The 12,941-nt window shown below is 41.6% G+C and overlaps 1 protein-coding gene across 2 annotated transcripts; it reads right to left on the minus strand.

Annotated features, from left to right (window-relative positions):
- Positions 1-2,816: 2,816 nt before the first annotated feature.
- Positions 2,817-12,227, minus strand: LOC110524107 (hippocampus abundant transcript 1 protein). Of its 2 annotated transcripts, none has more exons than XM_021603454.2 (12): positions 11,909-12,227; positions 11,125-11,220; positions 10,936-10,998; positions 10,718-10,845; positions 10,495-10,609; positions 10,035-10,253; positions 7,165-7,278; positions 6,779-6,850; positions 5,268-5,380; positions 5,060-5,157; positions 4,612-4,778; positions 2,817-4,264 (listed from the first exon to the last, which is right to left on the minus strand). In XM_021603454.2, the coding sequence occupies exons 1-12, from the start codon at positions 11,987-11,989 to the stop codon at positions 4,058-4,060; spliced, it is 1,473 nt and encodes a 490-aa protein (XP_021459129.1). In that variant the 5' UTR covers positions 11,990-12,227; the 3' UTR covers positions 2,817-4,057. The 2 variants fall into 2 exon arrangements, with proteins under 2 accessions (XP_021459129.1, XP_036833822.1); XM_036977927.1 differs by lacking the exon at positions 11,909-12,227 and adding an exon at positions 11,845-11,871.
- Positions 12,228-12,941: the final 714 nt, after the last annotated feature.

Genomic DNA, 12,941 nt, shown 5'->3' on the forward strand with positions numbered 1-12,941 from the left:
GACTGTACAACCATCAAGATTAATTGTCAGATTCAACAGATCTCTTTTGTTTCTTGGGACCTAGAACAAGCATCTCTGTTTTGTCCGAGTTTAAAAGCAGAACATTTGCAGCCATCCACTTATGTCTGAAACACAGCTTCCAGGGTAGGAAATTTTGGGGCTTCACCATGTCTCATCGAAATGAACCACCAAGACTCTTCCTAGAGCTAACCGCATGGCCCAACTGAGCAATCCGGGGAGAAAGGCTTTGGTCAGGGAAGTGACCAAAACCCGATGGTCATTCTGACAGAGCTCCAGAGTTCTTCTGTGGAGATGGGAGAACTTTCCAGATGGACAACCATCTCTGGGTATTTTGTTCTTCTCCTGTGAATTCTGTTTTTTTTTACTAGATTACCTGTAGTTGTTCATGTCTGTCTGTAATTGTGTTATGACTTGGTGTTGCCTATCTTGGCAAGGAATCTCTTGAAAATTAGATTTCAAATCTCAATGAGCCCTTCCTGGTTAAATAAAAAAATTAAAATACTCAAGCCCTGGTCCAAATGACACTTGAGCCAGTGTGAAAACATTCTTAATAGTGTTGCCCAGGAAAAGCTGCCATTTGAGAAGTTACCCTTTTCAATGGTTAACGAGGAATCACCAGCTCATTGATGAACAGTCTTAACACCTTTACTATGGTTATTGCTCCACTTGAATGTCAGGATATGATTGCTGCTGAAGTGTTTTTCTGTGTAAAAACTGCACCTATGGGTATGAATATATACATACAGTGCCTTGCGAAAGTATTCGGCCCCCTTGAACTTTGCAACCTTTTGCCACATTTCAGGCTTCAAACATAAAGATATAAAACTGTATTTTTTTGTGAAGAACAACAACAAGTGGGACACAATCATGAAGTGGAACGACATTTATTGGATATTTCAAACTTTTTTAACAAATCAAAAACTGAAAAATTGGGCGTGCAAAATTATTCAGCCCCTTTACTTTCAGTGCAGCAAACTCTCTCCGGAAGTTCAGTGAGGTTCTCTGAATGATCCAATGTTGACCTAAATGACTAATGATGATAAATACAATCCACCTGTGTGTAATCAAGTCTCCGTATAAATGCACCTGCACTGTGATAGTCTCAGAGGTCCGTTAAAAGCGCAGAGAGCATCATGAAGAACAAGGAACACACCAGGCAGGTCCGAGATACTGTTGTGAAGAAGTTTAAAGCCGGATTTGGATACAAAAAGATTTCCCAAGCTTTAAACATCCCAAGGAGCACTGTGCAAGCGATAATATTGAAATGGAAGGAGTATCAGACCACTGCAAATCTACCAAGACCTTGCCGTCCCGCTAAACTTTCAGCTCATACAAGAAGACTGATCAGAGATGCAGCCAAGAGGCCCATGATCACTCTGGATGAACTGCAGAGATCTACAGCTGAGGTGTTAGACTCTGTCCATAGGACAACAATCAGTCATATATTGCACAAATCTGGCCTTTATGGAAGAGTGGCAAGAAGAAAGCCATTTCTTAAAGATATCCATAAAAAGTGTTGTTTAAAGTTTGCCATAAGCCACTTGGGAGACACACCAAACATGTGGAAGAAGGTGCTCTGGTCAGATGAAACCAAAATTGAACTTTTTGGCAACAATGCAAAACGTTATGTTTGGCGTAAAAGCAACACAGCTGAACACACCATCCCACTGTCAAACATGGTGGTGGCAGCATCATGGTTTGGGCCTGCTTTTCTTCAGCAGGGACAGGGAAGATGGTTAAAATTGATGGGATGATGGATGGAGCCAAATACAGGACCATTCTGGAAGAAAACCTGATGGAGTCTGCAAAAGACCTGAGACTGGGACGGAGATTTGTCTTCCAACAAGACAATGATCCAAAACATAAAGCAAAATCTACAATGGAATGGTTCAAAAATAAACATATCCAGGTGTTAGAATGGCCAAGTCAAAGTCCAGACCTGAATCCAATCGAGAATCTGTGGAAAGAACTGAAAACTGCTGTTCACAAATGCTCTCCATCCAACCTCACTGAGCTCGAGCTGTTTTGCAAGGAGGAATGGGAAAAAATTTCAGTCTCTCGATGTGCAAAACTGATAGAGACATACCCCAAGCGACTTACAGCTGTAATCGCAGCAAAAGGTGGCGCTACAAAGTATTAACTTAAGGGGGCTGAATCATTTTGCACGCCCAATTTTTCAGTTTTTGATTTGTTAAAAAAGTTTGAAATATCCAATAAATGTCGTTCCACTTCATGATTGTGTCTCACTTGTTGTTGATTCTTCACAAAAAAATACAGTTTTATATCTTTATGTTTGAAGCCTGAAATGTGGCAAAAGGTCGCAGAGTTCAAGGGGGCCGAATACTTTCGCAAGGCACTGTATATGTATGTATATTAAAATTTTGTTTTCCAAAAATGTCAGTGGTCAAGCCTCTGATCAACTGCAATTAAATCTGTTGGTTTGTTGTCTTGAAACAGAAGTTGCATCTTGTGGATCTCCTCAAATAGTTGCATTGCCAAATCAAGCCTACAGAACCATTTGAAGACAAACTAGAAATATAGCGTGACATGTAACTTTTTCTTGGTGAAATAACTGCCAGCAATGTGTCCATCTCACCTGTCGTCAATTACAGCCTGCTGCCCAACACAGCAAAACATGCTAAATTATATTGATAAGTGTGTATCCTATCAGATAGTGTACAATAAAAGGCTGCGGGTGGAACCCTAAAATGCATTGACTTCAAGATTCATCATACTGGTATCTCATGTTTGGATTTAGCTCAATGTTCCCTTTACCTAAGTTTCCCAACCATAAATCCATCAAAATATTCCACTTTATTGAAATGCATGGTTGTATACTTACTGTATATTTACAAGGTCAGTCAACAAATGTAATATTGAAAATAAAAGGCAGCAAAACAATGACAATACATGGAAAAGAAAAAAACTGCATACAGTATTTCAAGAAATTGCTGTTTTACAGAACACCAACTCATAAATAGCTAGAGCACACTTTCACAACTTTCATGATTCAATATGTACTTTTGGTATTTGGTCAATAAGCAAGTTAAAACGAGAACATATTTTGTTTGTACAAGTGAAAAGGTTTTTAGAAGGCCACGAGATGGATCTACGGATTCCGTAACTATGCAACGTGTTGTCTGACATAGGGTGTCCTTCGTGTAAATGAGATATTTTTTAAAGGCAAACCCTTCTTGTATGATCATTTTCTGTAACTGTACGATCCATACATGTCAGGAACTTGGCCGTGTACATGAACAAAATGAGAATAAAAGACAAAATATCAAGCCAATCTGTCACATTCTGTGATGTCAAAGAGTAAGCAGGGGTTGATACGATATCTCCTTGTGGTCCCGCCAAAAAGTATCCCACCCCAATTGAGGCACCAGTCAGTCTGAAGAAGTGGTAGTAGGAATTCATATAGGCAGCAGTTTGATATAAGCATCAAAACAAAGGTGCTTTAAAAATTCAGCTGTACCATTCCAAGTCCATCGCGTCTTCACATTCCGTGGTTAGTTTGTGGATTAAGGCTGTTTTATGCAGAGATCTGGGGGAATATTCAACTGGATTTCCGATTCAGCCCCGCATTGTCATTTTTCTCACACACAGTTCCGTAAAGCTGAAGGCCCAACTCTAGAGGACTAACCAGTCTTTTTTGATGCTTCTTTTTCTTTCTAAGTTGTTGTTTTTTGTGCAGAGACTCCCTCTTCTGATTGTGGAACACACTGTGTTCAGAAACAGCCCAACAGGTATGTCCCTGAGTTGAGCATTGCCCTGTCCAATATCATCAAAACAACGGTTGAAGAAAAACTAAAAGTAAAAGTTTGAGGAAAAACAAAAAAATGAATAAATATAAGCCATTGCAAATAGTGCCTTTGGATAGAACTTTCTTTAAAAAAAAACATATTCCTATGTATACATATATAGTGGTAACTCTTAATATAGCTTTTTGATTGTTTACTACACCTACACATGAGCTCTCTTGCTTTGTGTGGTTTTGAAGAGGGGGGAGTCAGGCCGAGTAGACAGGTCTGTGTTACACATTTGTGTCCTGCAGTAGGGGCTCTTTGGCCTCCCCGGGTGGCTGTGGGCTGTGGGGGTGCCCGTGGGGCGAGCTGTGCTTCTTCCAGCTGCCAGGCCGGGGGCCCAGGTGGGGGTGCTCTGGTATGAAAAGGGCCACCAAGAGTGCTAGCAGCACTGAGCATGCTCCGAAGAGAAAGGGTGGGCCAGGAATGATGGACGTCTGAGGAGAGGGGGAAATAAAAAGGTACAAGAGAGGTACAATTTGACAAAATTAGGAAAATGCTTAACAAATTAGGGTTACACTTGTACAAAGCATATTCAAAAACAGTCACGTAAATACTTGGTAACTAGTTAACATTAAATAGTGGCCACAAACCTCTAAGATTGCATAGTGCCTAAATAATGATAGCCACTTTTAAGACAGCGATAGAGCCTTGTTGAACTGCTTGGTCACTTTTGAGGAGGTATGCTGGCTGTTGAACTCCACCCAAATTCAAGCCTCGTCGGGTTCAGGCTGCGTATCAAAACTATGAGGAGGAGGAGAAAAGTTTGGGGTTGGGGACTAACCTGTGGGAGGTGCTGAAGGTGGGGTTGAGTGTGGACCGGCGTGTCCTGGCTGCCGTCTGGGGGTGCATCTAGCTCCACGTGGAAGATGTAGAAGATGAAGCCGTAGAGCGCCGGCCCCAGGCCGTTACACAGACCTCGGATCCCCGTCACCATCCCCTGGCCCACCCCTGTGGGATGAGCGCCAAAATAATTTTCGTATTAGTTCGATTTTATTCAACTTTTAATTCACAAGGTAAGTTAAAGGGATAGTTCTGCAAAAGTACATATTTATTTCCTTACCTTGAAAAGTGGTCTATGGCTAAGCATTAACTGGTTTCAAGGTAAGGAAAAAAATAAGTCATTTTGATTAACTGCCCCTTTAACAGAACCATTTCTCATTTGCATTTATGACCCTGCCAAAAGACAAATCAAAGAAAGTTGCAAAATAAAGTTATAACTAAGTACAAACCTTGTTGGTCTGGCTCAGCGGTGCGAGAAACCAACGCACTGATTGCTGGGAAAGTGATGCTGGACATGGCTGCTACAGCCCCTGCTGCCCACATCATCCTGTGGAGAGATAGTCACTTTAAAGAGTATCTATCACTGTAAAGAGTATCTATCACTGAACTGAATCATCAGATGCGTTCAATGATTTGAGTCGCCTTGAAAAAGCTTACCATGGCTCGGAGCCAAACCCATACCAGGCGAGCTGCAGTATCTGGAACCCAAGGCCGAGCAAGATGGTGTTCTTATTCCCGATGGAACGCATGAGTAAACTCAATATTACAGTCTTACAAAGGGAACAAAAAATAACAATTAGAAACACTTTATTGGAATGTTCATAATGCCTATAATGAAAGTCCTTGTTATATGGCCAAACCAAAAGTTGTTATAACATAGCAGAGAATGGAATAACTATATAGATATATACTACATGACCAAAAGTATGTGGACACCTGCTTGTCTAACATCTCATTCCAAAATCATGGGCATTAATATATTGTAACAGCCTCCACTCTTCTGGGAAGGCTTTCCACTAGATGTTGGAACATTGCTGCAGGGATGTGCTTCCACTCAGCCACAAGAGCCGGCCACTGATGTTGGCCGATTAGGCCTGGCTTCGCAGTCGGCGTTCCAATTCATCCCAAAGGTGTTAAATTGAGTTGAGGTCAGGGCTCTGTACAAGCCAGTCAAGTTCTTCCACACCGATCTCACCAACCCTTTTCTGTATGGACCTCACTTTGTGCATGGGGGGTATTGTCATGCTGAAACAGCAAAGGTCCTTCACAAAGTTGGAAGCACAGAATCATCTAGAATGTCATTGTATGCTGTAGCGTTAAGATTTCCCTTCACTGGAACTAAGGGGCCTAGCCCGACCCATGAAAAACAGCCCCAGAACATTATTTCTCCTCCACCAAACTGTACGGTTGGAACTATTTATTGGGGCAGGTAGTGTTCTCCTGGCATCCGCCAAACCCAAATTCTTCCGTCAGACTGCCAGATGGTGAAGCGTGATTTATCACTCCAGAGAACGAGTTTCCACTGCTCCAGAGTACAATGGCCGCGAGCTTTACACCACTCCAGCCGACGCTTGGCATTGCGCATGGTGATCTTAGGCTTGTGTGCGGCTGCATGGCCATGGAAACCCACTTCATGAAGCTCCCGACCAACAGTTATTGTGCTGCGTTGCTTCCAGAGGCAGTTTGGAACTCGGTAGTGAGTGTTGCAATTGAGGAAAGACTATGTTTACATGCTACAGTGCTCGGTGGTCCTGTTCTGTGAGCTTGTGTGGCCTACCACTTCGCGGCTGAGCCGTTGTTGCTCATAGACGTTACCACTTCACAATAACAGAAGAAACAGCAGCTCTAGCAGGGCAGAAATTTGACAAACTGACTTGTTGGAAAGGTGGCATCCTATGACGGTGCCACGTTGATTGTCACTGAGCTCTTCTGTTAGGCCATTCTACTGCCAATGTTTATCTATGGCGATTGCATGGCTGTGTGCTTGATTCTATACACCTGTCAGCAACAGGTGTGGCTGAAATAGCCAAATCTACTAATTTGAAGGGGTGTCCACATAATTTTGTGTGTGTGTGTGAGATAGATATACACACACACACATTATATATATATAAACATAAATATAATTAATGTAATGATAGTTATGTTAATAGTTAATGACAACTAACCTGTGCAATGATTGAAAGCAGTCCTAGAACAGCTATGAAAGCTGCAACATTTTCAGGTGAAAATCCCATAATCTGAAAAAAAGGAGAGCGAAAATGTGATTGTACTGCCAGTGAAACAAAATGAGTATGCCTATCATCAAGGATATATATATACAGGCCTAACTGTGAGCAGCAAAGAGCAGGGGTCCAAGCAAAATATGATAACTTGGTTGTATACTTTGAATGAGCTACATAGTCAAAATCCCTCGACAACTCTACCAAATTATATTCTGACTATGAAGGGGACTTGACCTCAGTTACATTGATAATGGAAATAGGGGGATGGGCTGACATCTGACGCGCATCTTACACGTCCGTTTATGTATTTGACAGTATACATTGCCGACCTGTCGTAAGTAGAGGAAGAAGCTGGAGTACTGGCCAGCCTCAGGGAGATAGGACAGGAACACTGTTATACAGATGAGCAGCACAGTGGAATCCTGGCCCACTTTCCTTAGAGACTGGAGACAGAAAGAAAAAGGGGTTAGGAGGACGGTAGGTGATAACAAGTGTTAACGATATGATGTGCAAGAACACCCAACCACTCCTCCTGGTCGGAAAGGAGGCCTATTGTGAGAACTGGGTCTCAACCCAAGAGAGCAAACTAGAGAAGTAGAGTTACAAAACAGCTTTGGTCTGCGTCGGAGAGTCAGGAGACCTAGAATTACACCAACACATAACCACCTACAACAGGGGTTTCACAAAAGGTGAATTCATCTTCCAGTGTCTGGTGGAAAGCAGACTGAACCAGGTTTTCCTCTAGGATTTTGCCTCTGCTTAGCTCAATTCCATTTATTTTATAACCTGAAAAACTCCCCAGTCCGTAACGTTTACAAGCATACCTATAACATGATGCAGCCACAACTATGCCTGCAAATATGGAGAGTTGTACTCAGTAATGAGTTGTATTTATCCCCAAACATTACACTTTCTTTCAGGACAAAAAGTAGATTTCTTTGCCACATTTTTTCCCAGTATCACTTCTGTGCATTGTCGAAAACAGGATGCATATTCTGTACAGGCTTCCTTCTTTTCATTCTAATTAGGTTAGTATTGTGGAGTAACTACAATGTTGTTGATTCATCCTCAGTTTTCTCCTATCACAGTCGTTAAACTCAAAGTGTTTTTTTAAGTCACCATTGGCCTCATGGTGAAATCCCTGATGCCTGTATCTTTGAAGTGACTGGGTGTATTGATACACCATCCAAAGTTTAACAACTTCACCATGCTCAAAGGGATAATCAATGTCTGCTTTTACTGATCTACCAATAGGTGCTCTTCTTTGCGAGGCACTTGAAACTCCCCCTGGTCTTTGTGGTTGAATCTGTGTTTGAAATTCACTGCTCGACTGAGGGACCTTACAGATAATTGTATGTGTGGGGTACAGAGATGAGGTAGTCATGTTAAACACTATCATTGCACACAGAGTCCATGCAACTTATCATTTGACTTAAGCAAATGTTTACTCCTTAACCTATTTAGGCCCTTAAGAAAAGGGGATGAATAGTTATTGACTCAAGACATTTCAGCTACAATATGTCATTTTTGGGGCGACCTGACCAAATTCTCATAGAAATCTGTGTTATAAATCTGTCATTCGTATCGAAAGCAAGTCTAAGAAGCGGTAGATCTACAATGATTATCTACACAATGACTACTTGTTTTGTCACAAACTGAAATTAGACAAACTATTCGAATTTTAACAACCAGGAAATGGTGGAGCAAGTTCTACATATTGCATCTTAACATTTTTGTAAAAAAAAAATTAAAAAAAAAAAAAAAAAAAAAAAAACATAATTCCACTTTGACATTATTTGTAGGACAGTTACCCCCAAAAATCTCAATTGAATCCATTTTAAATTCAGGCTGTAATAAGAAAATATGGAAAAAGTCAAGGGGTGTGAAAACTTTCTGAAGACACTGTAAGTACCCTGCAATCATCATTGGTATATCATGTGATGTTGATGTATTTCAGCGACACGTCAGCCTTCCCCCTCAACATTGCCTGAGGAAGACCTGTTTCGCTGTGCCATGTAGCTGTTGTACATTGTGCCATGTAGCTGCTGTACATTGTGCCATGTAGCTGCTGTACATTGTGCCATGTAGCTGCTGTACATTGTGCCATGTAGCTGTTGTACATTGTGCCATGTAGCTTTAACTGTTGTTGTACAGCCCCTCAGCAATATAGAGGATTATGAAAGGTTAATTGTTCCCCTATTTGGCATCTGTCTAACAGCCTGTTGAACTCCCTCTCCCTTTTACACACACACACACCACCTTGGCTCCTTCAAACAACCCACCTTAGGGGAAGTTCAGGTTTGGCTGACAAAGACCACATCCTGGTCTAAATGCGCCATGAATGTTTGTTCCTTATTCTGGGTAAATCCAATTGTGTTTATCAAATATTATTTTTTGTGTACTATTCCTGCACTGTTTTGGGCACCGTTTGTGCCAATGTGCAATTAGAACCACCGCCACTCGCTGAAAGCCTACTATAGAGAAATTATGAAAACAGTGCGCATAAATTAAAGACGAGGTAAAACTAACATGGCCTGTACCAAACAAGTTGGTCCAAATACATGAATCGTTACGTTTACAACTAACCACATTAGAACTTGTCAAGTTTCTCTTCCCAAATGCATACGACATCAGGTGGTCTTGTTCTTCTATGAACTTGAATGAAAACAGTAGCTTAAGTGATAGAGCTATTGTAGGGAAATAGGAAGACTGAAGAGGACCACTTGTAACATGAGTAGCTAGTTGAAAGTGTCAACACAAAAACAGATGCTATGTTTCCCTAAGGGGAACCATGGGCGGGGGTCTTGCAGCACAGCCATTCTCACCACATTCTATTCTTAAGCCCTCTTTTAATCATAAACAATACCGGCCTCCACCCCCCCCGCCACCAATTCCGTTGATACCATTGTCCCTTGAAAACAGACACACATTACCCCTATAACCTTTTTGGGATTTCTAAATGACCCCAACGTCAGCAGTCAGGAGGACTGTGATGAAACAGAAATGAAAAATGTCCATATTCCGCCTCGGTCTCTTTGAGACCCACCAAATTTCTAGCTGCTACCACTGATCATAGTGCCAAACTGAAGCACACATTTTCAAGAGGTTTATCATTTTGCGTTCTGAAAGCACACTAATAATGGCTACACAAAATAATAACATCAACTGACTGAGCCTTTAGAGGTGGACAGGTACTCACAGCAAAGGGGTCGGCTTGTTCCCAGGAGATGGGAGCCCCCCAGGACGCTGGCCTCATCTTCTCAGGCAGAGACTCAGGCACGGCCACCAGGATAAAGCAGATGTCCAGCATAGCGATGGCCGAGGCCAGCACCACCACCAGGCCGTCCCCGTACACACGGCCCAAGTAGGCGCCAATGGCCGGGCTCGTCACCAGGCTAGCAGCAAAGGTGGCCGACACCTAACGAACAAGAGTAGACAAGGTTTACTACTGCCAAGCTCTGCTACTACTACTCTTTGAATGAAATTGTAGTTTCACTTTTTTTTTGTGCATAATTTCTGCTTTGTTTAAGAGGGACAAATCTGCAAATAGGTTCTGAATGATGTACTATTTTAGCAATGAACCACAAATCCCTGAATCAAAAAAGGTGCTGTGGTAAACAAGATTAGAAGAAACTGCGTAGGTAATGTTCAATACACACCAGTCCATAGGCCATGCTGCGCTCATGCTCCTGCGTGATGTCAGCCACATAGGCAAAGACCACAGAGAATGTAACAGCGAACACACCGGACACCGAGATAACGGCAAAGTACCACCTGAAACCCGAGGCAGGATATGGCACTCAGTTAATAATACACTTGATTCAGCTTTTAAAATGGTGATCTCAGTAACTATGAACTCTCTCAGGTTGGGACCCATCGTACCATGGGCTTATCTTCATCAGTGGAATGGGAGCGCAGGTGAAGAAAACGGTGAGCAGGAGAAAAGACTTCCGACCCCACACATCAGACAGGGCACCAATCAGCGGAGCACTCAGGAAAGACAGCAGGCCCTGTAATACAGCAAGACACACCCCCCAAAAAATTGTAACAGAATTGAAAGATAACTGTTCAAAATAATAGCACATGTTCAAACACCATACCTTTACCCCCTGGATCAAGCCATTCATCAGAAACGTATGCTTCGGGAACGTCTCATGTAGGACCTGGATTGGAAGGGGACAGGAACAGAGAGTGGATACTGTAAATTGGAGAAGGTCTTCAACATAGTTTCATCAGCAGCCAACAAATCATACTGTATTAAATAATAGGTCATAAACAAGACAACATACCACCAAAGTGGGTGCTGTAAGCAGGCCCCAGGCAAAAAATTCCAAAAAGATGACAATTACAGCATGGTACACGCTGGGAGCTCCAAAACCTTGTGCCTGGTGAACAGAGTGGAATAACTATGTAAGTGTGTCAACAAGAAACAAGTAATACTCAACTGTCTTACTTTCAAAGAAGATATATTAAAAGGTCAACTCAGCAATAAGTCACCATAATACACAGTGGGGCATCTTCCTGCTTACACAACATTCATAATTGACACTAGAGCCAGTAGCGGTGTTGCAGTCTTGGCAAATTTCACTTTAGTTGTTGTTGATTTCAGTAAGCAACGTTAGGAATTTAGCTAGCTACCATATTGCTGAATAACTAACTATAACATCATTGAACTAAACAAACGGCTAGCTAGAAAGCTTGCCCATGGTTATGGAACTCTATTAGCCTAGCCACCTTTTTAACAATAGTGTTTAAAAGTTACTTCCCTAGCTAGTCAGCTAGCTAATACTTGTCCATCTCAGATGGCATCTAGCTAAATTACTGTCAAAGATACTGATATGCTAGCTAACTTAGCTAGCTAGTGCCACACATCTGGTGCTAGCCAGCCAACTAGCTAACGTTAGCTATGTTGTTTTTGAGAGAACTATGAAGAGGCATATGATGAACTTCCCGGACGCTAGCAAGCAGGAGCTAGCTAGCTCGCGAAATGTGACATATTGTAGACATACCACATGCTGCTAGTTAATCTCAAGAAATACGATGGCAAATACTGTCATTTAGGTGGAAACTCACCGTTCCTCCATCCTTGATAATAATTTTTTTCGCCAGCAGGAGACTGCGATTCGCCCGTTTCTTCTTTTTGCTCTGTGTCATATTACCATTCTAGTTCTTCGTTTAATAAGAATATATTTATTAAGGAATTTCAGAAAATAAACTATTTAAATCAGATTATCGGAAAAGAAACTGAAATACCTTAGAATAAATCTATTTTTCAAACTAAAGGGGCTGTATCGTCCCATTCACTCAACCACCGCCATCTTTGCAAAAACATTGTTAAAACGTAATGACGTCACATCATACGATATTCTTTCTGACATCCGTGTACCTGCTTGGACGGGTACTGGAATGACTTCTTTTTAGAACTGTTACTACATCTCAGTATACATTGAATTAGAGAATAGTAGAAAAATCTGCATTACATTTATACTTTACTCTCATGTATTAAGCACTACAGTATTCCCCCTCACTCTAGAACCGTCAACAAACAAAGACCCCATAGGTATCACAGGATCCTCCTGAAAGGCCCTGAATGCATCCTATACTACATCCTATACATCCGATCCTAGTATCAAGCGGCAGCTCTGGAGTCGAGCCTCCTGTCCCTAAAACCCGCCTGTCAAATCAAATCAAATTTTATTAGTCACATACACATATTTAGCCAACGTTATTGCGAGTGTAGCGAAATGCTTAGTGTTCCTAGCTCCAACAGTGCAGTAGTATCTGTCACTAAACATATTATTCTGTACGTAAAACCGTGCCATGCCATTTAGTATGATATGCTACCTTACGTTAGGTTACATTACATTAGGCTATTGATGGAATAGCTGTCGTACAATATAATACAAATTGTAAGACGTATAGTATCCAAAGTCTTGATTGCACCAGCTTTGGCCCATTTATAATATATTACGTTCGACTGCTTTAGTATGATATGATACCTTACGTTAGATTACATTGGGCTACCAATTGAGCTGCGGTCATAATAAAATACGAATTGAAGGATGTACAGTATCCTACATCTTGATTTCACACATACAAATACTTA

This window comes from Oncorhynchus mykiss, chromosome 5 (genome assembly GCF_013265735.2).
Source record: "Oncorhynchus mykiss isolate Arlee chromosome 5, USDA_OmykA_1.1, whole genome shotgun sequence".
Taxonomy (NCBI): domain Eukaryota; kingdom Metazoa; phylum Chordata; class Actinopteri; order Salmoniformes; family Salmonidae; genus Oncorhynchus; species Oncorhynchus mykiss.

Bases quoted from the DNA above. Each gene is read 5' to 3' on its own strand.
- LOC110524107 (XM_021603454.2), bottom strand. From the start codon at position 11,989: ATGACACAGAGCAAAAAGAAGAAACGGGCGAATCGCAGTCTCCTGCTG. The intron at 6,851-7,164 runs GTCGGCAATGTA...CCTTTTTTTCAG, and splicing joins TCTTCCTCTACTTACGACAG to ATTATGGGATTTTCACCTGA. The intron at 5,158-5,267 runs GTAAGCTTTTTC...ATCTCTCCACAG, and splicing joins GGGTTTGGCTCCGAGCCATG to GATGATGTGGGCAGCAGGGG.